Here is a 13,286-nt window from a genome sequence, read left to right as displayed (position 1 = left end):
AGAGTGTGTGTGGTTTCGCGCGCATGTGATGCGGACCTCTTGGGGGTGATTGATTGAACAGCTTGTGTGTGTGTCTGTCTGTGTGGATATGTGTCTATCTGTGTGTGTGTGTGTGTGTGTGTGTGTGTGTGTGTGTGTGCATGTGTGTGTCGGTGTGTCTGTGGGAGTGTGTGAGAGTGTATGAGTGTGTGTGATGGGGGACTCTTGGGGGCGAGTGATTGCACTGAACTATTGACTTGAAGTGTGAGCTGAAGGTAGTGATAAGCTATACGCCGTTCTCCTGCGGGGGGGATCATCATCATCGTCATCTTCAGTGCGTCGTGTTTTCTTACAGATGGTCTTCAGCAGATGCCTTCCAGAACAGTCCATCTTCAGCGTCAGATGGTAAGAACTCTGTTTAGATGGCGTCAAGATAAAATATCAATAAACCATAACATGTGAAATAATTAGTAATTTTAATCCCCAGATTGGCTTGTACCGTTATATTTACCGTTCAGTTATCCAGAAGAATCATGAATGCAAGTTACAAATTTATTTTAGCTTTTTTTTTCTCTCTTTTACAGGAGCGTATTACCTACGTTGACATCTCACACGATAGAAAGAAGTAAACGATCAAATACAAAAATAATATGTTGATCTACTAAGCAGAGTGTTCCAGCATAAGCTCTATACATGGTTTGTTGTGTTGAGTTCAACATACACATAATAAAAACGACTTTCGGCCCAGAGAACTAGATAACAACGCCAAAAGTCATTCAACACGACAGTACTGTTGGCAAAATCAGGAAAGGCATCACTGCGAATCGTTTAAACAAGCTTGCCACTTTCAACAGTGAACCAGGAACTAAGAAAAATGCATCTACAACAGAAGAACAAATAGAATAGCCACACACACGCACGCACGCGCACGCACGCACGCACACAAACACACACGCACACACACACACACACACACACACACACACACACACACACACACACACACACACACACACACACACACACACACACACACACACAAACTAGAGCTACAACCAACACAGCCGTCATCCCTGGAGCGGTGAATACAAATAGCCGATGAAATAAAAGGTACATGTCAAGCTTTGTTCTGTTTCCCTCAGGCTGTTGTCTGAACACGTACACCAACCTTGTATTTCAGATGTTTTCCTGTCATTTTGTATATTCAGTGTGATCCTCGCTGGCTAACTCCCACAAAAATAGTTAAAGTTTAGATTGTGAGAAACAGATACACGACTAAAATCATGAATTAATCACGGGTGTCTCACATAAATAACACACTTGAGTGAATTCGCCTTTCTCTTATTCTGACAGATACTTCGCTATCATAATGAAAATAGTAATACTCTCCATTTGTTTCGATTGTGCGCATGACTTCCTCTACGCCATTGAGACCAAAGGTCTGTCTGCAGACCCTGTCCAGTTCTGGGCAGAAAAACGAGGGGAGTTCTATTTGTACACACCTCTGACATACACTATCCTACTGTCCTTCCTCCAGCCTCTCCAAACAACTCTTTAACTGCTACGCCCATCCCCAATCCAGTCCACAATACGTTGTGTTATCCCCCCCCAAAGCCTCCCACCTCCCGCACCACCACTCTGTGAGGGCCCCCCGGCCGGGGGGCCCTCACAGAGTGGTGGTGCGCGAGGTGCACGTCCCGTTGCGGAACACCACGTCCGAGGCGACGCAGTCCTTGGGGAAGTCCTTGGGGCCGCAGGTGGCCTGCCTCCGGAGCGCCACGGCACAGTAGTCCACCTGCTCGGCGTCCAGGCCCGACTCCAGCCAGCGGAAGCACACGATCCGCTGGAAGGAGCGCCGGAAGTTGTCGGACACGAAGCCGTACAGGATGGGGTTGGCGCCGCTGTTGAGGTAGCTGAGGATGACGAAGAGCTGCGTGACCATGGGGTCGGGGGGCCGGTGGAACACGCTCACCAGCTGCACCACGTAGAAGGGCATCCAGCACAGCACGAACACGGCCACCACCAGCAGCACCATGCGCGTGATCTTCTTCTCGGAGCGCCGCCGCTGCAGCCAGCCCGCCTTCAGGCCCACGGCGCGCATGCGCGCCACCATCAGGCAGTAGCACAGGCAGATGGCGGCCACGGGCAGCAGGAAGCCCAGCAGGAAGGTGTACACCACGAAGGCCTCGGACCACGCCGCGTCGGGCCACAGGAAGTTGCAGTCCACGCCGCCGTCCGGCGCCGGCACGGTGTCGGCGAACACGATGATGGGCAGGATGACGAGCAGGGACAGCGCCCACACGCACACGTTCACCACCTTGGCCACGGTGGGCCGGCGGTAGCGCGCCGCCTTGATGGGGTGCACCACGGCCACGTAGCGGTCCACGCTCAGCACCGTCAGGCAGAAGATGGAGGTGAACATGTTGATGCCGTCCACGCTCAGCACCAGCCGGCACATCAGGGAGCCGAAGGGCCAGTGGCGCACGGCGGCCGACGTGGCCAGGAAGGGCACGCTGAGCATGAAGAGCTCGTCGGCGATGGCCAGGTTCAGGATGTAGATGTTGGTGGCCGTCTTCATCTTGGCGTACTTGAGGATGACGTAGATGACCATGGCGTTGCCGGTGAGGCCCACGCAGCAGACGAGCGCGTAGATGGACGGGATGATGATCTTGCTGGCGTCCGTCTCCTGGAGATAGTCGCCGTCGTCGTAGTCCACGCTCGAGTTGTAGGGGAACCCCGTCGGCGACGAGGCGTACTCTCGGCTCCCGTTGAAATCCATGCTTTGTTATTGGGTGTGTGCAGCGCTATGCAAGGGAGTCGGCGATCGTGCAGAATCTGTGTGCATTATACAATACCACAGGTTCTATTTTCCGCCGATTTCAATTATAACTCAAGGAAGGGGGGGGGGGTGCTTCCCACGTCTCCCTTTCTAGAGCTCCCTCTGGTTTTTTTTTTTAAATATAAAGGGATGTTTCGATGGTTGCCTTAGGTTTCAGCTGTGCAGTGATTGTCCTTTCCTACAGAGCGTGACAGGCTTCTCCAGAACAAAAGTGGAGCTTAGAAAATGTTTGTTTTTTACGGGAATTTAAATGATGCAATGATGTCTCCTGGTGAATATGTAGTGTTCAAAAGCAGGACTATCTGATCGTTGAATTCCTCGATGGTTCTATGGTCCCCTCTCATCCTCTGATCATGTTTGCGCATCTCTGATGTGATCCTCTTTTTCGCTCATGGTTGTCATCCTGACGCAAATACCCCCACCTGCAACCAACTAGCATCGCAGGGTACTTCAGGCTGAGCGTCCTTATTTTCCGAGGATCTCTCTTTGAAGCGAATCCAAGGGGCCTGAAACAAAACACAAAAAAACACAAAAGAGCCATGACTAGGCCTGTTTCTGAACATTGTCCAAAAACGTTGTCGACAGCGGCTTTGTATGCACGTGTGTGTGCCTGTGTTTGTTAATCATAAGCTTTTAGAAACAATGCTATTTTACTTTGGATCTTCCCTCATTGAACACACATGCGACCCCTTCACGTCCATCAACAGATTGCCTTCTTCTGAACCGTTGCCAACTAGTAGTTAGCATTGGCGTTAGATGTGCTGTAGATGGTATCAATTACTTGACTGTTCCCTGACCCCCTCTCCTCCCCCCAATGTGTCATTGTTATTATTTTCCCCACATTGGACCAGAAAACGCTGGTGCTCTGACCATTTGATCCCCGCTTCCCCCGAATAAACGTGATTCTATCAACTCACAGTAGCTTATTTTTGCCGCACCAAACATAAGCAGACCAATCCTGAGTTGCTTATGGAGCATAATGGGTAAACATTGCACAATACTTTGTTCTCAGATTATAGCCAGGTGTGTGTGTGGGTGGGGGTTTGTGTCCGGTGTATATGTGTGTGTGTGTGTGTGTGTGTGTGTGTGTGTGTGTGTGTCTGTAGGTGTATTTGGGTGTGTGTGTATGTGCGACAGAGAGAAAGAGAGAAAGAGAGAGAGAGGAAGAGAAAGTGTGCGTGTATTGGCAAAAAGATGAGAACAAAGATTGCAGTGCAATTATATGGAGGCAATGCATGTCATGGCACCTTCTGACAGCGGTCTAATGAAATTCAAAACCTGGGCTGGGAATTGCTTTCAAGCAGTATGTATATATATCAGCCAGATACCAATCTGAGAATACAGAAGAAAGAATTACCCTTTTGAATGACCTAATCATGTTTTTTTGTCTTTTCATGAATTGAAAGCCGCAAAAAACAAACGATGCAAATAGCATTGCAAAAGGGTGAACCATCATGTGCTGACCAAATGTATTCAGGACGGCTAACTCTGCATTGAATGCGTTAACACTGGGTTCTGAATTGTTCTTAATTGGCAGCCGTTGAGACAATATATGAAGAGAATGACAAAAGATGTATTTGGAGTGAATAATAACCAAACAAAAGCCTAATCAAACAAGATGTGGACGTTACTTTAGGCTCCGTCTTGGGAGGGTTTTCATATGAGTGCAGGTCACATTAATATTGGGGCCAACATTAATGTATGGTATTTGTGTAGAGATGTATTAATATGCAAGCCTATAAAGGCTTTGGGGAAGAGACAAGTGGCACACATACAAGCAATATTACTGATATCTATCATCTCTCTCTCGCACAATGTTGATTTTATTTCTATCCAGCCATCTTTCATCTCTCATTAACTCAGCCATTTCTCAACCACTGAGGAAGCATCCTCTGAGGGTGTATTCTTCGGAGCGGGAAAAAATGTATACAGATCCACGGCAGAGTTTTTCAATTTAAACTGCACAGTAGGTTTTAATAAAGAAAGCCCCAAAAGATACAGATCGTTGAGGGTGAGGGGTAGCCTGGTCATACCAGACCATCGTACTTCATTTCATTTGTACAGAAGGTCTGGGACTGCTCAATTGACAAACGTTCACTCACTTGGAGGCGGGTGTCTGTAGAAGTTTTAAAATGATTGGATCTGCCCAGTGCCACTCTGGATCTGCCATAACCAATCGCACAGCGTTTGGTCATGACGTATGTCATGCGACGGGACCGGCTCCTTCACCACTAACGGAGCCAGCTGGAAAATCTAACTTTTCCCAAACCCGGTGGGGAGAAGCGCCACAACATCATGGCCACCAACAAAACTCTGCAAAGCTTGTCCTTGCTCCGGCTTTAATTGATCGATTTTCGGCAGCGATCCCACAACAGACCGAATAGCTTCTCTCGTATCCTTCTCCATTGTCTCCCTCTGACTACAACTGTAACTGGCGCGCGACCTAGACGTCATCGTTCTCAGCCACTCCCTCTGTTCGCTGATTGGACCGCCAGAAATCTGGTTAACATGGAACGCATTTACATTAAGCAGACCCAGACCTAGTACTGAAGTGAAATGAAAATTGAGCGGAAGTAGGTAGGTGGGCGGTGCCAGGCTAGGTGAGGGGTGCATGGGCAAAAGCGTGGGAGAGAGAGAGAGGAAAAGAAGAAAAGGACAAGAAGACGAAAGGTCTCATTCCCTGTCTCATTACTGACCCCTATGGCCGCGAAGTGAACTGCAGCCTGCTGGAGCTCACACGATGAGAGTACTGGAGGTTGAGCTCCGTGTTTTGAGACAATAACAATCTTATGTTAGTTATATAATGAATAAACGTTACTTATATCCACACAATCAAACTGGCGTGAGTGGATTTGAAGCACATTACATTTACAAATGAATGAATTATTAAGTATTAAGAGTTATTATTTTTGCCACTATCCACACTTAGATGTTCTTCGTTTAGCTTTTCCTGGCAAAGCCGCCCTGATTATAATATAATAGGGTTAGATAAAACCTGTCCATATATTGCCAATTTAAAGCGATTTATGCAATCCAACACGTAGTCCCGTTAAGACGCAGTCACATAATATGTCATGGAGAGGTAGTAGGATTGAAACATAATTTTTGTTAGATGGGATTGGTGTATTTGGTCATAGAACAAATTAATTCTGCAACACAGAAGTCTTGAAGGACAAGACTGATCTGGTGATGAAACCATTGTTACAATGTATTTTGTCCTCACCAGAACCTCCATTACCAATATAATTTGCAAAAATACCTGGTTGTACCGATTTTGCCCAAGAGCATTCATCTGCAACAGCCGATGCACTATTGAAGCAGTACCTCAATAACTTTTAGTTAACAAAATACTAAAGCATTAAAGTCTGAACACATTGACTTTCTGTCTCCATCCCTGTGTCTGTGCACCATCCATTCTGTTGCTGAGCTTTCAGTGTTCACAGTAAATGGACCATCTGTACTGTGTTTTATATTACAGCGCACATCCATTAGTTTTCTCATCGTCTGCTCTTCTGCCATCATTTGGCTCTCATTAAAGACTCATTGTGAAATACCAGGACCGTTGTACAACAAACGCTAGACAGAACGCCCTTGTGGCAGACACAATGGTGGTTACGGATGTAAACGAGAGGAGATTGTGGTAAACTCCGGAGAAGCCGTTTCACACACTGGCTGGCAGCCAAATAGTTTAATGTGCCTGGCGGTAAATGGGAGGCAAAGAGACAGCACCCCCTGCTGGACGAGGCAGACAACACAGCAATGTTGCCAAGGGCTAGAAGTGATGCTGTGAAATTCGACAGCACAACTTTGACGGAATATACTAAAGTGTCTTATCCAAGCGGGAGTTTTAGTAGGCCTACTACATATCATTTGAAGGTGTTGTTGGCAAGAAGGTTAGAAAAGAGGCATAAGAACAGGAAGAGGGAACACACAGTATTGTTTCATTCATAAGGTACTTGTTGTAGGCCTAATACAGACAAGCAGGCACGTACGCACGCATACACACACAAGCTTAATTAAGGGCTTAGTTAATGGCTTATTTCAAACAGTCTTCATTGCTGTGTCATATTCCATCCACAGTTTCCTGTTCCAGAAAGAAGAAGAAGCACCAAACACAATGAGGCAAATAATACCTGTACAACATCTGCTGCCTCATTTCCCTTAGCCCTTTGATATTTGTGTTTTCTAGTTTCCATCGATGCATCTCTACCACTTAGTTTGGCTCTCTCTCTTAAGCACTCTCTCCCTGCCTCTCTCCTGGCATTGCAGCATCGTGGATCATGGGATTGCCTGCATCACGTCTCATTTCAAGCTACACGGGGCGATAAACAACCAGACTGCACAAGCCCTCTGTCACCCAGCCCACTGGAGGAGAGAGCACAGACTTCCTGAGCCCTGTTGCGGGCGAGGAATGAGCAAAGCAATTGCATTGTGGGCCGTGCTCGGACCAAAAGTGCGGCCCAATTGCATTTGCCTGATCTAATTAATTCGTTTCTTTCTGCGCGTCCATGATACAGCCCCGTGAACGTTCCATTTTCTTTTGGCTGTTATCTGATTTGTTGCTCTTCTTGTAAATGGTTACCTAAAGAAAGCAATGTGTCAATGGCCGGCTTATCTTAATTGCCACGTGAACCAACCGCCAATTCACAATTGTGTAAGATAAAAACGTTGGATGCGTTAATTAAGTTGATAGATTCACCTGCGTTATCTACGTCTCAAGGCTGTATCAAGACTACTTAAAATGTGGGAAAGGAAACTTGAATGTCCTTTCTATTATCACAGCAGGTGGAGAATTAATGATCTTTCTTTTACAGGTGAACGGGTAGCCCTGAATAGCTAGCGTCTACTGCGACAATGGAGACTTGAGGGAGCATGTGTTGGGGAATGACACGATGCTCAATCAGTCCCCCCCCCCCAGACACCACGGCAGAGAGCGGAGCGCGAGAACACGAGAAGGCCTGTCGCATTGTTCTCCCCGATTTCCAATCATAACGCAAATAGACTGTGAGTGAAGAGAGCACTCGGTAATGGTGCCTCTAAATGGTTCCCTCGGATAAATGCCTTCTCTCCACCACGGCATCTAATGCTTCTGAAGCCTGGGTACTACGCCCTAAATAAGTGGCTATGACAGCTTCTATCTAGAAGGAGGTGTGAAGAAACTCAATGCTCACGTTTTGCTAAGGAAGATGCTGCTCCGTTGTCGTGCACAGTTGTTTCCCTAACCTTTATATTGAACGACGCTTAAGTCCAGAGCACACGGACCACTGATCCACATTTGGAGAGCGACCCTCAAAAATAAATTCAATCCTGCTTTTGTTTTTTTACAGAGCAAAGCACACAAGGCGTGAATGTAGCAGGATTGTATTATCCGCTTGGGGAACATGGTTTATTCTGGTTGAGACAATTCTAATAATTAATATAATAATATATAATATATAATATAATTATAATATAATCTGTGTCCTTCCCGACACGGCCGTGTGCTTTGGGTTCTAGCTATGAGACGCCAGGGTCCACTTTGACAACAAATCAATCAAATCAATGGAAAGTAGGGAATGGAAATCATTAATCATAGATTTGTGAAGGGATTTTGCCTCGAGTTTCTTGCGTTAAATGTGGATATTGAGGTCGTAATGTAGTCAAAAGCTCGCCAATCTAGAATGAAGGACAATATCCCCATAAATACTAAAGGGCCTCTTGACCTTCTCAAACATCATGTGCTGTTTTCATGTGCAACAGCGAATAAATTATTGCATTGGCTGTGCACAACAAGACTTAATTTCATGAAAGCCCTTTCTTGTTTGAGAGATGAAGACGGAGAAAGCTGGAAACATGGATCCCCTGAAGTGGCCATTAGGGATGCATATGGCATCGTTACCATGTTGCTCCTCTCTCTACATATACGTAGAGACGTCAGACCCTCCCCCCCCCCCCGCCATCGCCAGCACCCCATTTCATGTACACCGTTGTTATGGCAAACCGCTTTGTTGGGTTTCCTTTGTAATGTTCATTCTTAACCAAAAGCTCGACTGTCCTCCCAATTCTTCCTATATGTATACACACACACTTTTCTGTTGAGATTTGTGATGATGATGAGGCTTTGTTTTAGTCAGTGCCCATTTCAACTGTCGCTGCATGTGCGACAATATCAGCATCATCTCAACGCTTCCGACACCTGAGAATATTATGCAAGGTTGTTCCAGATACGGCGTACCACTACTGTAGCCTCACATCACAACATGTATCAGTGTCAGCACATACCATCTAGGTAATGCTCATTTACAAAACATGATGGTATCTTGAGAGCTCAGTCTGTGCACATGATCACAGGTCTATGTATGAAGGACAATCATCTGCTTTATGTGTCCCGGATATTTCCATCTCTCATCTGAAATACTTCTTTCTCTCGCCCATCCATTTATCTCCTCTCCCCTATCACCACCACACTCACCTTACCCCTCGATTGCCCTCTCTCTATTTTAAGCTACGTTTCTCGCCCAGGGACGCACGCGTTTATTTGCAGAACCCTTGTAAGCAATTTGGCCGCCTTTCTTGAAGTGAAAAAACGATTTTTCATTATGTGGCTCGCCCAGAATACCTGTGACCCGGTGGGTAGTAGTTTTTTTTATCATATTTGCAAAATGAATAAACTGTTTATGATGATTGAAATATTGGAACAGGTGACCAGTGAACCATTGATCGAATCATTAAACTGGTTTCAATAGATGAAAGTCATACTGATCTTGTTCCATCAATTTGTTGAGGCAGCAGCAGGGATGGTTGCTTTACCATGTCATGCATCTGTCTAACGGGGGGGAAAACATTGTAATCTGTCATTTTTACGAAATAATATCATGTTGCAAACATTTTGCTTTGAGGATGTAAAGCTGGCAAAGTGAAGATGGGACAATCAGCCAATCCTAATACATCATGTTGTTAATATGATCAAAGACATTATACATCAAATAATTGATTGAATCAATCCTTCATAAAGACATCTGTCTGAATAATCTGACCCCCCCCCCCCCCCCCCCCCCAACCTCCATCACTTGGATCACACACAAATATTGACAGTTCATGATTGCATCTTACTTCAAAACATATGTAAAAAAAAAAGGCTTAGGAGAAAAAACATAGGAGACGAAGACCCTCTACGCACTTTAGCTCTGGACAACACGGGGAAAGAGGAGTCCCAACTATCGCCCCTTCTACACAAAGTCCAAGGATGCACCTGCTGGATCCCTGGGTGCATTGCTGTGAGTGGCTTACCCAGTCCAACCGGCAGCAGTCACCAATTCAGGGACATCCTTCCATCCTCGACCGAGTGCCGCCGTCGACAAGCCTGAATGAGCTCCTGATATTCCTCCCGGGATGCTGGGTCCGTCCGCTCCGTCCTTTCACATCTTCCCCCTGAGTTCAGAGGAAGGGGTTCGGGAGTGCCTGTGGAGCGGTGTTGCCTCCGTCGTTCATCTCTCCGCATCCACGGGCGCACTGGGCAGCGCCTCCACGCATCTCTCCTTCCCCCTCCTCTCGTCTCTCTCCCGCTGGGCTCTGCTCTACCTGCTGCTGCTGCGGCGTGCTCTCTCTCTCTCCCTCTCCCTCTCCCTCTCCCCCTCTCCCTCTCCCTCTCTCTCTCTCTCTCTCTCTCTCTCTCTCTCTCTCTCTCTCTCTCTCAGTTTCTCCCTCACTTGTTCACCCGCCAGGTTGCAAGCCTTTCATTCGGTCTCCAAAGTAACGACATCCACATATTCATGCGCACACTAGCACACACACACACACAAAAACACTGACACACAAGTACACACACACACACGCACACACACACACACACACATAAAAGGATGTGTCTGTGTCCATCTATAATATAGATACAGCTATACGTATATATGGGAGCACATGCACACTAGGACATGCATGTATTCGCGCTCATCTTCTTCAGCAATAACAGCTTGATGTCATGTTGATCCCCCACCCTCTCCATCCGCCTGGCCCACCCTAACGACTCTTTCCAAATGACACGCACACGCACACACACACACACACACACACACACACACACACACACACACACACACACACACACACACACAACAACCTATATACTCACTTACAAGTCATTTTAATCTCCCCCTCCACTCATCCAAAGTCTAGCGAGCGACGGTATGATCAGCAGAGCCTGATCTCAGCTGATAGACCTCATCTCTCAGGTCTCATATCATCTCTGATGATATGAATGTTGCACACGCAGCAGACTGAAAACATTGTTTTGCAGCAGGATCTTTTTTTGCAACGGCTCATTCAAAAATGAACCAACTCACAAAACACACATCATGATGTTTTCAATCAACTCTGGCGTTGTGGGCAGGGTTGATGGGGTAATTCAACTCAATGATCGTGTCCTTTAATGAAACAATGATGCCTAATGGCTGGTTTGGTTCTGTTACCTGTTTTAATGTTCTCAGAGAAAGAACGGCGAAACATGTGTCTGTTGTTGTTGGTCTTGAAGGCAAGGCAAGGCAAGGCAAGGCAACTTTATTTATATAGCACTTTTCATACACAAGGCAGACTCAAAGTGCTTCACATATAAACATTGTCATACAATAAAATAAAATAATAGAAAAGGAAAAGAAAAACATATGCAAAGAAATGGTTAAAATAGAAAAAGGCATTTTAGTATTAAAATAGAAAATAAAGGCAAAGTTAAAAAAGCTTTTTAGAAAGTGCAATGTATTTAAGATTTTAGCAGAAAGCTATAGCAAACATAAAAGTCTTCAGTCTTGTTTTAAAGGTGCTCAGAGTTGGGGCAAGTCTTAAATCCTCTGGGAGTTTATTCCAGCTATTTGTTGCATAGTAACTAAATCCTGCTTTCCCATGTTTTGTGTTTACTCTGGGGATAATTAACAGATTGGTCTCAGAGGATCTTAGTGGTCTAGAAGGCTGATATAGTGGAAGCATATCAGTTAAATATTTTGGGCCTAAACCATGTAGGGATTTATAGGTTAGCAACATGATTTTAAAATCAATTCTCTGACCTACAGGAAGCCAATGTAACGATTTCAGAATTGGTGTAATATGATCAAATTTTTTGGTCTTTGTTAGAACTCTAGCAGCAGCATTCTGAACAAGCTGAAGCTTCCTCAGAGTTTGTTTTGGAAGACCTGTGAGGAGACCATTGCAGTAATCAAGCTTACTAGTGATAAAGGCATGTACAAGTTTTTGTAAGTCTTCGGTGGACATGAGCCCTCTAAGTCTTGCTACATTTTTAAGGTGATAATATGCTGATTTTGTAACTGATTTGATGTGACTGTCAAAATGTAAATCTGAATCCATGATAACCCCTAAATTTCTGGCTTTGATTGAGGTTTTCAGGGACAGAGAGTGAAGGTGTTGGGTTACTTTAAGCCTTTCCGTTTTAGAACCAAATACAATTATCTCTGTTTTGTCCTCATTTAGTTGAAGGAAATTTCGGCACATCCATTCCTTCACTTGCTCAATGCACTGGCACAGCAGATCTATGGGCCGATAGTCATTTGGTGATAGCGATACATAGATTTGCGTGTCATCAGCATAGCAATGATGGTCAATATTGTTATTTTGCATGATTTGCCCTAGTGGGAGCATGTAGATGTTGAATAAAGAGGGTCCTAAGATCGAACCTTGTGGGACTCCACATGTCACGTTGGTTGATTCTGATACAAAGTCGCCAATGGAAACAAAGTAGTTCCTATTTTGTAGGTAGGACCTGAACCAATTTAAGACAGTGCCTGAAAGCCCCACCCAGTTTTCTAACCTTTCCAGAAGTAATGTATGGTCTACAGTGTCGAATGCAGCACTGAGGTCAAGTAGCATTAGTATTGAGGTTTTGCCAGAGTCTGTGTTAAGACGGATGTCGTTTACAACTTTAATAAGGGCGGTCTCAGTGCTGTGCAGGGGTCGAAATCCTGATTGGAAGGTGTCATAGCAACCAGTTGATGCCAGGAAGTGATTTAGTTGCTGGAGGACAACTTTCTCAATGATTTTACTTATGAAGGGTAGATTTGATATTGGTCTGTAGTTGTTAATAATAGAGGCATCTAGGCTCCGCTTTTTTAAAAGGGGTTTAATAACTGCAGTTTTCAGAGCTTTTGGGAACTTGCCTGACTGGAGAGAGTTGTTAACTATCTGCAATATGTCTACTGCTAGGCAGTCGAAAACATTCTTAAAGAGGTTGGTAGGTATAGTATCAAGGCAACAGGTGGATGGCTTTAGTTGTGTCACAGTTTCCACAAGATTTTGAGAGTCTATAACATTAAAGCATGCCATCCTTGCCACGTAATTTTTGCCTGAACAGGGTGGTAGTCCAACATTTTTGTTTGACGTGGAGATATTGATGGCGCGTCTGATACCTTCAATTTTATCAATATAAAAAGCTGCAAACTCATTGCATTTCTGCGTGGAATGGAGATCAGGTGGAATTTCTGTTGGGGGG

The 13,286-nt window shown here is 45.4% G+C and overlaps 1 protein-coding gene across 1 annotated transcript; it reads right to left on the bottom strand.

Moving 5' to 3' along the window:
* Nucleotides 1-438: 438 nt before the first annotated feature.
* sstr1b (somatostatin receptor 1b) lies at nucleotides 439-10,367 on the bottom strand. Its single transcript, XM_030339207.1, has 2 exons — nucleotides 10,088-10,367; nucleotides 439-3,324 (listed from the first exon to the last, which is right to left on the bottom strand). Exon 2 carries the CDS (start codon nucleotides 2,756-2,758, stop codon nucleotides 1,646-1,648), a length of 1,113 nt encoding a protein of 370 aa, XP_030195067.1. The 5' UTR covers nucleotides 2,759-3,324; nucleotides 10,088-10,367; the 3' UTR covers nucleotides 439-1,645.
* Between the last annotated feature and the right edge of the window lie 2,919 nt (nucleotides 10,368-13,286).

Source organism: Gadus morhua, chromosome 17 (genome assembly GCF_902167405.1).
Source record: "Gadus morhua chromosome 17, gadMor3.0, whole genome shotgun sequence".
NCBI lineage: Eukaryota > Metazoa > Chordata > Actinopteri > Gadiformes > Gadidae > Gadus > Gadus morhua.
This window is presented reverse-complemented; position numbering and strand designations above follow the sequence as displayed.